At 33.9% G+C, this 19463-nt stretch overlaps 1 protein-coding gene across 1 annotated transcript in view; it reads left to right on the forward strand.

Annotated features, from left to right (window-relative positions):
• Window positions 1-19463, forward strand: part of LOC102804847 (uncharacterized) — a 179915-nt gene that overhangs the window by 18316 nt on the left and 142136 nt on the right. Inside the window, exons 12-21 of the mRNA XM_085493076.1 lie at window positions 374-596; window positions 789-940; window positions 1251-1482; window positions 12895-13058; window positions 14275-14494; window positions 14890-15202; window positions 16355-16416; window positions 16678-16841; window positions 17342-17561; window positions 18151-18463. Coding sequence (XP_085349202.1) covers window positions 374-596; window positions 789-940; window positions 1251-1482; window positions 12895-13058; window positions 14275-14494; window positions 14890-15202; window positions 16355-16416; window positions 16678-16841; window positions 17342-17561; window positions 18151-18463 — 2063 coding nt within the window. The remainder of the gene's footprint in view (window positions 1-373; window positions 597-788; window positions 941-1250; window positions 1483-12894; window positions 13059-14274; window positions 14495-14889; window positions 15203-16354; window positions 16417-16677; window positions 16842-17341; window positions 17562-18150; window positions 18464-19463) is intronic.

The raw sequence follows: 19463 nt of genomic DNA on the forward strand, positions 1-19463 counted from the left end.
AAAAAATCAATAACTGTCTATTTCAGTGCAGCACAAATTCAAAATGGGAAATGTGCGTTGGCATTTCACAGGCACTTTAAATAATTGTTGCAGCAACAAGGTTTACAGCATAACCTAATACTGGAGCATCTATTCTCATTGTGAGGTAAACTGTTACTATGCAAACAACTGCACAATTTGTTAATTAGAAGGCATTTGTGGGAAATAAATCTACCCCCGGTAATTACAGTTTATCCCAGGAGGGAATTAACAGCATTCTTTAGAAATGTTTGATATTTCATAAAATTTACATTTGTGGCTACCTTATACAAATTACTATGGATTACATTGTTTCTTGTGTGGAATAAAGCAAAATAAACTGTTGTTTTGATAGATAAATCTTGGCACTATCACTGACATGTATAAAATACGTCTTGGACTGCAAGAAGAGAATTCTTGGGATGACTCCTGGCATCTTAGTCAAGTACGTATGCAAGACATGGTGAGTAATGAACAGCTGAAATTTAAAGTCAATCGTTGGTTGTCACGAACAGAAGATGATGGCGACTCTCTCAGGGAATTGGCAGTTGTCAAGCCTGGAAGAAAACCATTGCCAAGTAAGTTTATAAGTTTTTTCTGTGACAAATATAGGATTGCACTGATAATATAATATATAACAAGTTTATTTCCTGCTCATGTATGGGCCTTTACCCTGTAAATGACTTATCAATTGCATTGATTATAAACACCGTTAAACATGTCTGATTGTGCAATTGATTTTTCACAGCATGTATTCCTTATAATTTCAGTGGTGAGATATTTTGTCCAAGTCTACACTGGTGATGAACCTGGTTCTGATACTGATGCCAATGTTTATATCTGTATCTATGGTGACAGAGGGGATACTGGGAAGCGGTTGCTACACCGTTCAGATATCAGTGACAAGTTTCAACAAGGACAGGCGAGTAATTATGACAAGTTACTGTACCACACATGCCTTATTATGCATTTCTTCTAATTTATTAATTTATTTCGTGTGACGCTTCCATGTACATGTATTTTCCGTTTGTATTATCTAATGTATATTATTTAGTTCTCTCATACCTCTATCGGAGGAAGCAAAGGGAATAAATTATTATTATTATTATTATTATAAAAAATTATTATTACACAAATGGTGAAACAAGTTGACTGTGGTAAAGGGTTTAATTATGTTTCTTCATAATTGTTGTCAAATGTGAGAATGTGTTAACCACTTTATTTTTTTACAGGTGGATTCGTTTGAAATTGAAGCTATTTCACTGGGAAAACCTAGGAAAGTAGTAATATCACATGATGGTTCTGGTCCCGGTGCTGGATGGTTTTGTCAAGAAGTGGCCATCAGAGACTCTAAAGGGTCAAAGACAGAGTATGTCTTTCAATGCAATAAATGGTTGGATGAAGGCTTAGATGATAAGAAGATTGAAAGAGAATTAAAATTGACTGAAATAAGAGAAATAGAGCGTAAGTAATTCAATGGTGATTACTTTTTTTGTGTGTGCAAGATTTCTTATACCCTAGTACATATACTGCTGATAATTCCCTTGTCTTAGAGTGTTGGAGCAGGGTATTATTTGTTTTTCACCTTTTCCAACAATAACTTTAAAACCAATCGTTGCATTTTATAGAAACAGTGCACAACCCTTATAATTTTGGGGTTGAAACCCTTGCATACTAATTAACCTGATTTGTATAATAAACAATTTTCAGCTTTTCCAATAACAATATCAACGTCAATATCTCACGAACCAATTATTGCATTTCATTAGTTTTAAGGTGATTTCCATGCATATTAAGTAGCACATTTCAGCCTGTGTAAGCAAAATCTCGAAAAAAACTAATTTTGCTCAAATTTGTAATATATTGATGCTGAGCATCTGCTGGCTTAACCTCAGCTGCCATTGTTCCTTCACTGACTGTTGAAAATTTTTATTTCCTGGAGATGTTTTATGAAACAACAATGATTGCATTTATTTTGTGTTCACATGGGAGCTTTCTTTAGTTCTCTTTGATTTAAATAATCAAAATTGTTACTTCATTTGCCTCTAATTATTTAATTCTCATACACATTAATGTGTTCATTGGAAAAATTAAACATATCATAGACCTAGAAAAAAGTGTTGCAATACAAACTCTGATGTTATGACAAACTTACAGATAAATGAAAGATTTTCCACTGTATTTTTATAATCCACATTAAGATTGTTTTATCTAATACCGAAGTGAATTAGGCCACACAAAAAAATTGTTTTGTTGCCCTCAGCGACCAAAAAAATATGAAATAGGCCCAAATATTAAAAACTCGTCATTTTAAGGAGTAAAAACGTGTCTCCTCTAAAAATTAACGGTCCCGGACCGTTGTTTGATCCCCAGGGTCCTCGAGGGATAAGTGGCGACTTTGAACCTTGGGTTGACACTTTGATTTAGCATGCTTTAGATTGATTCCCATTTACCTTGACTATTTACGATACCCTTAATATCTAGCATGCTTTAGATTGATTCCCATTTACCTTGACTATTTACGATACCCTTAGTATCTAGCATGCTTTAGATTGATTCCCATTTACCTTGACTATTTACGATACCCTTAATATCTAGCATGCTTTAGATTGATTCCCATTTACCTTGACTATTTACGATACCCTTAATATCTAGCATGCTTTAGATTGATTCCCATTTACCTTGACTATTTACAATACCCTTAATATCTAGCATGCTTTAGATTGATTCCCATTTACCTTGACTATTTACGATACCCTTAATATCTAGCATGCTCTAGATTGATTCCCATTTACCTTCACTATTTACGATACCCTTAATATCTAGCATGCTTTAGATTGATTCCCATTTACCTTGACTATTTACGATACCCTTAATATCTAGCATGCTTTAGATTGATTCCCATTTACCTTGACTATTTACGATACCCTTAATATTTAGCATGCTTTAGATTGATTCCCATTTACCTTGACTATTTACGATACCCTTAATATCTAGCATGCTTTAGATTGATTCCCATTTACCTTGACTATTTACGATACCCTTAATATCTAGCATGCTTTAGATTGATTCCCATTTATCTTGACTATTTACGATACCCTTAATATCTAGCATGCTTTAGATTGATTCCCATTTACCTTGACTATTTACGATACCCTTAATATCTAGCATGCTTTAGATTGATTCCCATTTACCTTGACTATTTACGATACCCTTAATATCTAGCATGCTTTAGATTGATTCCCATTTACCTTGACTATTTACGATACCCTTAATATCTAGCATGCTTTAGATTGATTCCCATTTACCTTGACTATTTACGATACCCTTAATATTTAGCATGCTTTAGATTGATTCCCATTTACCTTCACTATTTACGATACCCTTAATATCTAGCATGCTTTAGATTGATTCCCATTTACCTTGACTATTTACGATACCCTTAATATTTAGCATGCTTTAGATTGATTCCCATTTACCTTGACTATTTACGATACCCTTAATATTTAGCATGCTTTAGATTGATTCCCATTTACCTTCACTATTTACGATACCCTTAATATTTAGCATGCTTTAGATTGATTCCCATTTACCTTCACTATTTACGATACCCTTAATATTTAGCATGCTTTAGATTGATTCCCATTTACCTTCACTATTTACGATACCCTTAATATCTAGCATGCTTTAGATTGATTCCCATTTACCTTCACTATTTACGATACCCTTAATATTTAGCATGCTTTAGATTGATTCCCATTTACCTTCACTATTTACGATACCCTTAATATCTAGCATGCTTTAGATTGATTCCCATTTACCTTCACTATTTACGATACCCTTAATATCTAGCATGCTTTAGATTGATTCCCATTTACCTTGACTATTTACGATACCCTTAATATCTAGCATGCTTTAGATTGATTCCCATTTACCTTCACTATTTACGATACCCTTAATATCTAGCATGCTTTAGATTGATTCCCATTTACCTTGACTATTTACGATACCCTTAATATCTAGCATGCTTTAGATTGATTCCCATTTACCTTGACTATTTACGATACCCTTAATATCTAGCATGCTTTAGATTGATTCCCATTTACCTTCACTATTTACGATACCCTTAATATTTAGCATGCTTTAGATTGATTCCCATTTACCTTGACTATTTACGATACCCTTAATATCTAGCATGCTTTAGATTGATTCCCATTTACCTTGACTATTTACGATACCCTTAATATCTAGCATGCTTTAGATTGATTCCCATTTACCTTGACTATTTACGATACCCTTAATATCTAGCATGCTTTAGATTGATTCCCATTTACCTTGACTATTTACGATACCCTTAATATCTAGCATGCTTTAGATTGATTCCCATTTACCTTGACTATTTACGATACCCTTAATATCTAGCATGCTTTAGATTGATTCCCATTTACCTTGACTATTTACGATACCCTTAATATCTAGCATGCTTTAGATTGATTCCCATTTACCTTCACTATTTACGATACCCTTAATATCTAGCATGCTTTAGATTGATTCCCATTTACCTTCACTATTTACGATACCCTTAATATCTAGCATGCTTTAGATTGATTCCCATTTACCTTGACTATTTACGATACCCTTAACATCTAGCATGCTTTAGATTGATTCCCATTTACCTTGACTATTTACGATACCCTTAATATTTAGCATGCTTTAGATTGATTCCCATTTACCTTGACTATTTACGATACCCTTAATATTTAGCATGCTTTAGATTGATTCCCATTTACCTTGACTATTTACGATACCCTTAATATCTAGCATGCTTTAGATTGATTCCCATTTACCTTGACTATTTACGATACCCTTAATATCTAGCATGCTTTAGATTGATTCCCATTTACCTTCACTATTTACGATACCCTTAATATCTAGCATGCTTTAGATTGATTCCCATTTACCTTCACTATTTACGATACCCTTAATATCTAGCATGCTTTAGATTGATTCCCATTTACCTTCACTATTTACGATACCCTTAATATCTAGCATGCTTTAGATTGATTCCCATTTACCTTGACTATTTACGATACCCTTAATATCTAGCATGCTTTAGATTGATTCCCATTTACCTTGACTATTTATGATACCCTTAATATCTAGCATGCTTTAGATTGATTCCCATTTACCTTCACTATTTACGATACCCTTAATATTTAGCAAGCTTTAGATTGATTCCCATTTACCTTGACTATTTACGATACCCTTAATATCTAGCATGCTTTAGATTGATTCCCATTTACCTTCACTATTTACGATACCCTTAATATCTAGCATGCTCTAGATTGATTCCCATTTACCTTGACTATTTACGATACCCTTAATATCTAGCATGCTTTAGATTGATTCCCATTTACCTTGACTATTTACGATACCCTTAATATCTAGCATGCTTTAGATTGATTCCCATTTACCTTCACTATTTACGATACCCTTAATATCTAGCATGCTTTAGATTGATTCCCATTTACCTTCACTATTTACGATACCCTTAATATCTAGCATGCTTTAGATTGATTCCCATTTACCTTGACTATTTACGATACCATTAATATCTAGCATGCTTTAGATTGATTCCCATTTACCTTGACTATTTACGATACCCTTAATATCTAGCATGCTTTAGATTGATTCCCATTTACCTTGACTATTTACGATACCCTTAATATCTAGCATGCTTTAGATTGATTCCCATTTACCTTGACTATTTACGATACCCTTAATATCTAGCATGCTTTAGATTGACTCCCATTTACCTTGACAATTTACGATACCCTTAATATCTAGCATGCTTTAGATTGATTCCCATTTACCTTGACTATTTACGATACCCTTAATATCTAGCATGCTTTAGATTGATTCCCATTTACCTTCACTATTTACGATACCCTTAATATTTAGCATGCTTTAGATTGATTCCCATTTACCTTGACTATTTACGATACCCTTAATATCTAGCATGCTTTAGATTGATTCCCATTTACCTTCACTATTTACGATACCCTTAATATCTAGCATGCTTTAGATTGATTCCCATTTACCTTGACTATTTACGATACCCTTAATATCTAGCATGCTTTAGATTGATTCCCATTTACCTTCACTATTTACGATACCCTTAATATCTAGCATGCTTTAGATTGATTCCCATTTACCTTCACTATTTACGATACCCTTAATATTTAGCATGCTTTAGATTGATTCCCATTTACCTTCACTATTTACGATACCCTTAATATTTAGCATGCTTTAGATTGATTCCCATTTACCTTGACTATTTACGATACCCTTAATATCTAGCATGCTTTAGATTGATTCCCATTTACCTTGACTATTTACGATACCCTTAATATCTAGCATGCTTTAGATTGATTCCCATTTACCTTGACTATTTACGATACCCTTAATATCTAGCATGCTTTAGATTGATTCCCATTTACCTTCACTATTTACGATACCCTTAATATCTAGCATGCTTTAGATTGATTCCCATTTACCTTGACTATTTACGATACCCTTAATATTTAGCATGCTTTAGATTGATTCCCATTTACCTTGACTATTTACGATACCCTTAATATCTAGCATGCTTTAGATTGATTCCCATTTACCTTGACTATTTACGATACCCTTAATATCTAGCATGCTTTAGATTGATTCCCATTTACCTTCACTATTTACGATACCCTTAATATCTAGCATGCTTTAGATTGATTCCCATTTACCTTCACTATTTACGATACCCTTAATATCTAGCATGCTTTAGATTGATTCCCATTTACCTTCACTATTTACGATACCCTTAATATTTAGCATGCTTTAGATTGATTCCCATTTACCTTCACTATTTACGATACCCTTAATATCTAGCATGCTTTAGATTGATTCCCATTTACCTTGACTATTTACGATACCCTTAATATCTAGCATGCTTTAGATTGATTCCCATTTACCTTCACTATTTACGATACCCTTAATATTTAGCATGCTTTAGATTGATTCCCATTTACCTTCACTATTTACGATACCCTTAATATTTAGCATGCTTTAGATTGATTCCCATTTACCTTGACTATTTACGATACCCTTAATATCTAGCATGCTCTAGATTGATTCCCATTTACCTTGACTATTTACGATACCCTTAATATCTAGCATGCTTTAGATTGATTCCCATTTACCTTGACTATTTACGATACCCTTAATATCTAGCATGCTTTAGATTGATTCCCATTTACCTTGACTATTTACGATACCCTTAATATTTAGCATGCTTTAGATTGATTCCCATTTACCTTGACTATTTACGATACCCTTAATATCTAGCATGCTCTAGATTGATTCCCATTTACCTTGACTATTTACGATACCCTTAATATCTAGCATGCTTTAGATTGATTCCCATTTACCTTGACTATTTACGATACCCTTAATATCTAGCATGCTCTAGATTGATTCCCATTTACCTTGACTATTTACGATACCCTTAATATCTAGCATGCTTTAGATTGATTCTCATTTACCTTGACTATTTACGATACCCTTAATATCTAGCATGCTTTAGATTGATTCCCATTTACCTTGACTATTTACGATACCCTTAATATCTAGCATGCTTTAGATTGATTCCCATTTACCTTGACTATTTATGATACCCTTAATATCTAGCATGCTTTAGATTGATTCCCATTTACCTTCACTATTTACGATACCCTTAATATTTAGCAAGCTTTAGATTGATTCCCATTTACCTTGACAATTTACGATACCCTTAATATCTAGCATGCTTTAGATTGATTCCCATTTACCTTGACTATTTACGATACCCTTAATATTTAGCATGCTTTAGATTGATTCCCATTTACCTTGACTATTTACGATACCATTAATATCTAGCATGCTTTAGATTGATTCCCATTTACCTTGACTATTTACGATACCTTTAATATCTAGCATGCTTTAGATTGATTCCCATTTACCTTCACTATTTACGATACCCTTAATATCTAGCATGCTTTAGATTGATTCCCATTTACCTTGACTATTTACGATACCCTTAATATCTAGCATGCTTTAGATTGATTCCCATTTACCTTGACTATTTACGATACCCTTAATATCTAGCATGCTCTAGATTGATTCCCATTTACCTTGACTATTTACGATACCATTAATATCTAGCATGCTTTAGATTGATTCCCATTTACCTTGACTATTTACGATACCCTTAATATCTAGCATGCTTTAGATTGATTCCCATTTACCTTCACTATTTACGATACCCTTAATATCTAGCATGCTCTAGATTGATTCCCATTTACCTTGACTATTTACGATACCCTTAATATCTAGCATGCTTTAGATTGATTCCCATTTACCTTCACTATTTACGATACCCTTAATATCTAGCATGCTTTAGATTGATTCCCATTTACCTTGACTATTTACGATACCCTTAATATCTAGCATGCTTTAGATTGATTCCCATTTACCTTGACTATTTACGATACCCTTAATATCTAGCATGCTTTAGATTGATTCCCATTTACCTTGACTATTTACGATACCCTTAATATCTAGCATGCTTTAGATTGATTCCCATTTACCTTCACTATTTACGATACCCTTAATATCTAGCATGCTTTAGATTGATTCCCATTTACCTTCACTATTTACGATACCCTTAATATCTAGCATGCTTTAGATTGATTCCCATTTACCTTGACTATTTACGATACCCTTAATATTTAGCATGCTTTAGATTGATTCCCATTTACCTTGACTATTTACGATACCATTAATATCTAGCATGCTTTAGATTGATTCCCATTTACCTTGACTATTTACGATACCTTTAATATCTAGCATGCTTTAGATTGATTCCCATTTACCTTCACTATTTACGATACCCTTAATATCTAGCATGCTTTAGATTGATTCCCATTTACCTTGACTATTTACGATACCCTTAATATCTAGCATGCTTTAGATTGATTCCCATTTACCTTGACTATTTACGATACCCTTAATATCTAGCATGCTCTAGATTGATTCCCATTTACCTTGACTATTTACGATACCATTAATATCTAGCATGCTTTAGATTGATTCCCATTTACCTTCACTATTTACGATACCCTTAATATCTAGCATGCTTTAGATTGATTCCCATTTACCTTCACTATTTACGATACCCTTAATATCTAGCATGCTCTAGATTGATTCCCATTTACCTTGACTATTTACGATACCCTTAATATCTAGCATGCTTTAGATTGATTCCCATTTACCTTCACTATTTACGATACCCTTAATATCTAGCATGCTTTAGATTGATTCCCATTTACCTTGACTATTTACGATACCCTTAATATCTAGCATGCTTTAGATTGATTCCCATTTACCTTGACTATTTACGATACCCTTAATATCTAGCATGCTTTAGATTGATTCCCATTTACCTTGACTATTTACGATACCCTTAATATCTAGCATGCTTTAGATTGATTCCCATTTACCTTCACTATTTACGATACCCTTAATATCTAGCATGCTTTAGATTGATTCCCATTTACCTTCACTATTTACGATACCCTTAATATCTAGCATGCTTTAGATTGATTCCCATTTACCTTCACTATTTACGATACCCTTAGTAAAATTAAAAATTAATTTGGCTCAAATTAATTCAAACTGGGTAAGGACTATTAATGCTACACTGGGAAATGATCTAATTAAAATAAAAAATGATCACAATATGGAAAATTGGAATCAAATACTAAAAAAAGGAAAACTCAGACTATCTGAGATTTATATTCAAAGATGGAGAGAAGAACTAAATTTCAGTGAAACCAATGAAAATAGGGGAACAAAACTGAGAACATACAAACTATTCAAAGTAAGCTATAATATGGAAAATTATTTGCAAAACATTTCAAATTTCAGCCTCAGGAAAATGCTTTCAAAATTCTGTCTGAGTGACCACAACTTAGAAATAGAATTAGGTAGAAGAACAAAGCACAAAATAGAATTAGAAAATAGACACTGTAATAAATGTAACACTAAAGCATTAGGAGATGAAAAACATTTCCTGCTATTTTGTACTGGCTATATAGAACAAAGAAAAAAACTGTTCGATGAGTGTGCAATAAATATTTTCACAATGGATGTGAATTCCATATTTAAAAAGATTATGGAGAATAATATAGCTTTAGCAAAATACTTAAAGAGCACAATTTTTAAAACCACAGAAAGTAATTAATTTATTTTTTTCTTTTATTTTACTAACATTTTATTTTTATCTCTTATGTATTGTATGTATTTATGTTCCTTACCATACAAAAACCCTCTGAAGGTTTTTAGTAGTGTAATAAAGTTATTATTATTATTAATATCTAGCATGCTTTAGATTGATTCCCATTTACCTTCACTATTTACGATACCCTTAATATCTAGCATGCTTTAGATTGATTCCCATTTACCTTCACTATTTACAATACCCTTAATATCTAGCATGCTTTAGATTGATTCCCATTTACCTTGACTATTTACGATACCCTTAATATTTAGCAAGCTTTAGATTGATTCCCATTTACCTTCACTATTTACGATACCCTTAATATTTAGCAAGCTTTAGATTGATTCCCATTTACCTTCACTATTTACGATACCCTTAATATCTAGCATGCTTTAGATTGATTCCCATTTACCTTCACTATTTACGATACCCTTAATATCTAGCATGCTTTAGATTGATTCCCATTTACCTTGACTATTTACGATACCCTTAATATCTAGCATGCTTTAGATTGATTCCCATTTACCTTCACTATTTACGATACCCTTAATATCTAGCATGCTTTAGATTGATTCCCATTTACCTTCACTATTTACGATACCCTTAATATCTAGCATGCTTTAGATTGATTCCCATTTACCTTGACTATTTACGATACCCTTAATATCTAGCATGCTTTAGATTGATTCCCATTTACCTTGACTATTTACGATACCCTTAATATCTAGCATGCTTTAGATTGATTCCCATTTACCTTGACTATTTACGATACCCTTAATATCTAGCATGCTTTAGATTGATTCCCATTTACCTTGACTATTTACGATACCCTTAATATCTAGCATGCTTTAGATTGATTCCCATTTACCTTCACTATTTACGATACCCTTAATATCTAGCATGCTTTAGATTGATTCCCATTTACCTTCACTATTTACGATACCCTTAATATCTAGCATGCTTTAGATTGATTCCCATTTACCTTCACTATTTACGATACCCTTAATATCTAGCATGCTTTAGATTGATTCCCATTTACCTTCACTATTTACGATACCCTTAATATCTAGCATGCTTTAGATTGATTCCCATTTACCTTCACTATTTACGATACCCTTAATATCTAGCATGCTTTAGATTGATTCCCATTTACCTTCACTATTTACGATACCCTTAATATTTAGCATGCTTTAGATTGATTCCCATTTACCTTCACTATTTACGATACCCTTAATATCTAGCATGCTTTAGATTGATTCCCATTTACCTTCACTATTTACGATACCCTTAATATCTAGCATGCTTTAGATTGATTCCCATTTACCTTGACTATTTACGATACCCTTAATATCTAGCATGCTTTAGATTGATTCCCATTTACCTTCACTATTTACGATACCCTTAATATCTAGCATGCTTTAGATTGATTCCCATTTACCTTGACTATTTACGATACCCTTAATATTTAGCATGCTTTAGATTGATTCCCATTTACCTTGACTATTTACGATACCCTTAATATCTAGCATGCTTTAGATTGATTCCCATTTACCTTCACTATTTACGATACCCTTAATATTTAGCATGCTTTAGATTGATTCCCATTTACCTTCACTATTTACGATACCCTTAATATCTAGCATGCTTTAGATTGATTCCCATTTACCTTGACTATTTACGATACCATTAATATCTAGCATGCTTTAGATTGATTCCCATTTACCTTCACTATTTACGATACCCTTAATATTTAGCATGCTTTAGATTGATTCCCATTTACCTTGACTATTTACGATACCCTTAATATCTAGCATGCTTTAGATTGATTCCCATTTACCTTGACTATTTACGATACCCTTAATATTTAGCATGCTTTAGATTGATTCCCATTTACCTTGACTATTTACGATACCCTTAATATCTAGCATGCTTTAGATTGATTCCCATTTACCTTGACTATTTACGATACCCTTAATATTTAGCATGCTTTAGATTGATTCCCATTTACCTTCACTATTTACGATACCCTTAATATTTAGCATGCTTTAGATTGATTCCCATTTACCTTCACTATTTACGATACCCTTAATATCTAGCATGCTTTAGATTGATTCCCATTTACCTTGACTATTTACGATACCCTTAATATCTAGCATGCTTTAGATTGATTCCCATTTACCTTGACTATTTACGATACCCTTAATATTTAGCATGCTTTAGATTGATTCCCATTTACCTTGACTATTTACGATACCCTTAATATTTAGCATGCTTTAGATTGATTCCCATTTACCTTCACTATTTACAATACCCTTAATATCTAGCATGCTTTAGATTGATTCCCATTTACCTGGACTATTTACGATACCCTTAGTTTTCAAAAGTTAAAAAAAAAAAAATTGAATTTTCCGACTTGGGGGCAACATACTGGTAAGTTTTTTTTTTGGCCTTATTGTTATACCAAAAAACACTAGCATTAATGAAGCTGAGTTCATGCACATTTTTTTTTTTTTTCATAGCTAATGATTGGTTAGTCTGGATAACAACAGGTCGTGAGGATTCTGCATCAACCACAGCTAAAGTTGCATTGTATGCATATGGTAATAGGAGTTCATCTGATGCTATAGTTCTAGGTAGTGGTAAAGATGGCTACTTCTATGCTGGTAACATTGATAAATTCAAGGTATGTTTAATCCCCGTATGTCGCATAGTAGATATAAATCAGACTTTGATTAGCTTCGCTGTCATCGAAGATGACTGAGCCGAGCTCATGAGTTAACAGCACCTACATTGTATTGTCGCACGTTGTCCGTCAACTTTTCTTGAAAACTACAAGCCTGATTGCTTTGATACATGCTGTATATGTACCTTGGGTAGACCTCTTAGATTTGTTCATTTCATGATGTTTCCTTTAATTCTCTAATTTTGGGTGAATATTTTTGTCTTTTTTGATAAAAAGTGATATTTCAACTTCTTGTTGAAAACCGCAAGTCTGATTGCTTTAGGTACCTCAGGTAGACTTCTCACAGATTTGTTCATTTTGTGTTGATATTTTCAATTCTTCAATTTTGCTGAATATTTTTGTCATTTTTGGCAAAAAATGATATTTTTGAATCCTTGTTGAAAACAGCAAGTCTGATTGCTCTGATACTATACATATTGTTCATTTTTTAATGATATCTTCAGTTTTTTAATTGAACTGTGCATTGCTAACAGTGGAGCTATCTCAGCTGACTGCTTGTTCTTTCAAGTAACTTCTTCTTTAAAACAGTCAGCTGGATTGCTGGGATGGTCCTCTGTCAGATTTCCCATACACTATATATATGGGCTATGTATAATGCATGGGCCCCAGTAGACAACTGTATCAGCTGGAAGCTACAGTAGGTTTTCTCAGCACACTTTGTCTTGGAAAATGAACTGGATGGGCCAATGTTTTCCAGAAATGCTCAAGTTCAGGTCAAGGTCATTTCAAGGTTTATACGTTTTCTGCTTTTATATGGATGATACTGAACATTGAGGGTGGAAGGGACTAAACACCTCCCCAAAATCTTTAAGGCTGGGTCAAGGTCCTCGCAAGGCCCCAGGTCAGGGTCATCTCAAGGTCACATGTTGATTGTATGTGTATTGGGAGACAGGAAGCCATTGTCATTCTCAATTCTGGCATATTTACAGCAACCAAATATTGCAAATTTATAATCTGGTAATAGTGACTTCATGTTTCAGCTTCAATTTTCTGTACACCCAAATAATCAATTTCACATATCCAAACCCTTCCAGTGACCATTGCTGCAATAACTAAGTTGTCATGGACTCCACTTCTCCTATCCACTGAGTAACTGCCACTGCCTTCTTCACCACCACTTGTTTACATGTAACATTATTTTCTCATATACTTGAAGGTGAACATCGGCAACATAGGTGACATGTATAAGATACGCATTGGCCACAATAATATGTATGATGAACCAGCTTGGTTCCTTGAGAAAGTTAGGATGAGAGACATGAACCAGGGGACCATGGTTACAATGAATGTTAACAGATGGTTGTCAAGAGAACACGATGATATGGATGTCTGGCGAGAGCTACCCATGGCTCTTCCCGGGAAAGACCTTCTTCCAGGTAGGTCAATGGTTAGATATATTAACATTTAGCTACATTTAAATCAGAACTCTAAATTGTTGTTATTGTTAATTTTTAACCATGTGTTGCAAAGCACACAGGGGAAATATTGAGTTTGGTGTGTTTATGTAAGAAAATCTCAAAAGCTTTTGAGTGGATTTCGATCAAATTTAGTACATAGGTACCTCGGGGCAATGTACATGATATAATTATCTCATTTCAACCTATGAAAACAAAAACCTCAGAAAAAATGTTGATCAAATGTTCCAAACCAATGCTCCTTTACTGATTTATTTTTTTTTATTGAAAAGCAATGATTGCATATATTCTGTATTCATATAGGAGCTTTGTGGAGTTTAACTTTGTTTTTTACAAGTTTATATATTTGTTCACAGTACTAAAATACTTCATTCAAGTTTTTACTGCTGACCTACCCAAAGCAAACACAAAGTCAACAATTTTTATGAACATCTATGGCAAAAGAGGAGACACTGGTAAGAGAGTTCTCTACAAATCTAAGAACAATGATGAGCAGTTTAATATCAATCAGGTTGACATTTTTGAAATTGAGGCAGTGCATCTTGGTGAACTTAGGAAGGTTGTGATTGGCCATGATGGAAAAACACCTGGTGAAGGATGGTATTTGGATAAGATTATTATCAAGGAATCCCAGGACAGTGATAATGAAGTCTACTTTCCCTGTAAAAAGTAAGATGATTATTCTGTTGTGCTTTTCAAGGTCTGTGAGATAATAGTATGTTACCTAGTATCAGTGACGATGACACTCACAAATTATTCTGATGAACTAAATGCACTGTCTGGCAAACCACAGATTAGTAATGGTAAATTGTGTTTCAACTCAATCTAAACTAATTATTGTCTTTGTAGTGATTCTCACAAACCTTGGAATGTGGTCAGACTATACTGTAAGAAACTATATAAAGATTCTCCCTTACAATTTTGCAGTAGATCTAATAACATGTACAGTAGAGCTAATGACATGTGCAGTAGAGCTAATGACATGTGCAATAGAGCTAATGACATGTGCAGTAGAGCTAATGGTTGGTACAGTAGAGCTAATGACATATGCAATAGAGCTAATGACATATATGCTGTAGAGCTAATGGTTGGTACAGTAGAGCTAATGACATGAGCAGCAGAGCTAATGACATGAGCAGCAGAGCTAATGACATATGCAATTGAGCTAATGGTTGGTACAGTAGAGCTAAGGACATGTAGCAATATCTAGCTAATGGTTGGTATAGTAGAGCTATTGACATGAGCAGCCAAGCTAATGACATGTGTGGTAGAGCTAATGGTTGGTACAGTAGAGCTAATGACATATATGCTGTAGAGCTAATGGTTGGTACAGTAGAGCTAATGACATGAGCAGCAGAGCTAATGACATGAGCAGCAGAGCTAATGACATGTGCAATTGAGCTAATGGTTGGTACAGTAGAGCTAAGGACATGTCACAAAATCTAGCTAATGGTTGGTATAGTAGAGCTATTGACATGAGCAGCCAAGCTAATGACATGTGTGGTAGAGCTAATGGTTGGTATAGTAGAGCTAATGACATATATGCTGTAGAGCTAATGTTTGGTATAGTAGAGCTAATGACATGTCGCAATATCTAACTCATAGTTGGTATAGTAGAGCTAATGACATGTCACAATATCTAACTAATGGTTGGTATAGTAGAGCTATTGACATGAGCAGCTGAGCTAATGACATGTGCGGTGGAGCTAATGGTTGGTACAGTAGAGCTGGTACAGAGTAAATAGAACTAATGAGCTTGTACTGTACAATCCTGTTTTACTGCTTCATAAATTAAACACATAAATGATGATTAATTGACAGATGGTTAGATAGAGGCAAGGAAGATAAGAAAATTGACAGAGAATTAACTCCGTCCAAACCAAGTAAGTCTATTTAGATTATTTATAGATTATTTATTCAAATATTAATAATTCTCAAATATTTCTTTCATATTACAGTAATAATAATACTTACTTGTTTATAATTGTATATCAATTTAGCAATGTAGATAGTAGTTTAGCTATCTAATCTGCAATATTGCTTCGCAGGTTACTTTGTCTGCAGTATTAGTTCAATACCCTGAGAATAGATTTACCTGGTAAGCCTAAAATAGTAGCATTATGTTTATTTGTCCATTTCCACAGTTGGTGAATACACCGTCATATTTACAACGGGTGGTGCATCTTTAGATAGAAACGATGCCTTAGTCTGCTTTGATGTCTATGGTGAGAAAGCACATGCTCAGCCTTTCATTTTTGGTGCTACTAAGAGGGAATATTTCTCACCTGATGCCAAAGACCAGTTTGAGGTAAGATTGTTTTCTGTAATGATATTTCTCATTATACATTGCAGCTGTGACTTGGTGGTATGCTATGCTTTGTTTCTGAAGTTTCTGATTGCCCAGTACCATAGTGGTTGTTGAACCATAGATCATTGATTTGTATGTTGTCACTGGAGCTAAATGCTGTAATATAACTGACCTATAATTTACCGCATTTGTTGTAATTGCATTATCGTATTTCTACATAGCCATTGGCAAAACAATGTCAGGTTGGGGTACCTAAAATCCCACTATATAAAACATTTTTGCTTTTCATCAGCTCTATTGGTGTGTCATCTTTGATTCTCTTCCAGAATTCCCACTCTAAGTAACTCCATTGATTTTTTGACTTGAAAAACATATTATGTAGTTATTTTTGACACTTGAGGGCATACTTCAAGTAGTTATCATCCATCCAGTTCTTCCTGGAAGGGCGTATTGATATTGTATTAACAGAACTGACATATTTTTCTTTTATTTAAATTCAGATTAATGTTGGCGAGATTGGTGACATTTACAAAATACGAGTTAGTCATGATGACCATGATAAATGGGAAGGCTGGTATTTGAAGGAAGTCAGAATGATTGACAGAATGAAAAATGATGAATATGTTTACAAATTTAATAGGTGGCTATCGCGGGATGAAGATGATATGGACATTGTCAGAGAACTGCCAACAGAGAGAAGAGGCAAGAAAACACTACCTGGTCAGTATACATATTATTAGAAACAGCAGCACATTATTACATTTACACTTATTACAAATCTAAATTAGATTAAATTGGATCACAGTTTTACAAACAAAACGGAAAATTATTGACAGCGAATACACTTACTGTTTCAAAATCCATAGTGTTCGCTGATGTAGGTAGTTTCAATAGCTTAGTGTTCCAGAGTGTATTAAGTTATTATGTTATACAGCATATAGTTTTATACCAACTGTGTTTTCAAATGTTTCTGGGTTCTAAGTATGTTGTGACACTGACAACTTACACTTGTCAGTTGAATAAAAAGTTTAATCACTAAATCATCCTGGGATACTGTAGAATACTTTATTTTCACTTGGAATTTATTTTCGCTATTTTCGCTGAAAGAATGATTCCATGAAAATAAAACCCAACGAATATACTGTATTCCACAGTATGTTTATTTTGGCATCACCAAATCTAAGTCGTGAAACTAATAACAATTACCGGTATATATTCAGGAGTAAATTGTATAAACACTATAAACAGATAAAGTTTTATTTTTAATGACTGTTATTTAAAAAAAAAGATTTTCTTCTTTCTCTGTCAGTTCTAAAATATTTTGTTGAAGTGTTCACTGGGATTAATCCCAATGCTGCTACCAAAGCTAATGTTTACATGAACATTTATGGTAAGAAGGGAGACTGTGGTAAGCGCATACTTTATAAATCACATAACAATGATGAAAAGTTCCGCAGAGAGCAAAGAGATGTGTTTGAAATTGAAGCAGTTCACCTTATGGATCTGAAAAAGATTATAATAGGGCATGATGGGAAGGCTGGAGGAGAAGGCTGGTTCCTAGATAAAGTAATCATCAAAGAATCAGAAGATGCGGATAGTCAGTGGTACTTTCCATGTAGAAAGTAAGTGTAGCATTTTAGTCCCTGTTCTGATGCTGTCCAAAAACTTATGGATTGACATCTGTGCATGTGTCCATGCATCTGTGTTTGCATCGAGACCTACATGTCTTAGGCATGCCTGCACCACAATTACAATCAAACTTCACACATACGTCATACATAATACTATACATATGCACATCAGTTTGTTTCACGATCTGATTCAAGATGGCAGAATGGATGTTCAAATTTTTTCTACTCTTGCAGTACAGTTATTGCGTAAGCTTTGGCATTTGTGGCATCATTGTCGCTTAAACATGACTTCATTGTGGCCTCAGCATCGCATCATTGTGGCATCAGCTTCACGTCATTGAAAATTGAAGCTGTGTTAGCCTCACTTATTTTATAGCATTATCGTGGCCTCAGCTCCACAGTCTCATGGCATCAACATGGCATCAGCTTCAAAGTATTGTGACATGAGTATGACCTCATTATTTGCACACGGAAAGGCACAACAAAACACACATCGCTTCAGTGTGCCTACATGAGTCTTGATTGAGTAATAAGTTCAAAATTTGTGTTGTGTTGATTCCAGCATTAAGATTTGTCAGAGTGGATCTTAATCGCCCCAGACCCGATCGTTTTGTGAGGGCATGTATACATGTGTCTGATTGTCGATTTCACATCATTAGTACTTGCAGCTGGTAATTTTAAAATAACAAAAATCACTTGGTGTCGAAACCTCAGTGACAACCAGATTTCCAAATACATGTTGTTTAGATGATATGCAAGTAATTTTTCCATGCATGTAAATCAGTCTGTCCTTGGTCCACCATAAGATTACCAATGTCATGTTGAATCACCCCTGCACCAATCTGTAAAACTGGTCTCATGTTATGTATGTTTCCTTCACAGTTCAGTCAGAGGTCAATGACATAGTCGTAACTAATATAAAATCATGTGGTCAGAAACTTACGTTACAGAATTGATACAAGACGTTTCGAATTAGATAATATAATTAACT

The sequence above is a fragment of the Saccoglossus kowalevskii genome, chromosome 18 (assembly GCF_978046115.1).
Source record: "Saccoglossus kowalevskii chromosome 18, keSacKowa6.1, whole genome shotgun sequence".
Lineage (NCBI taxonomy): Eukaryota > Metazoa > Hemichordata > Enteropneusta > Harrimaniidae > Saccoglossus > Saccoglossus kowalevskii.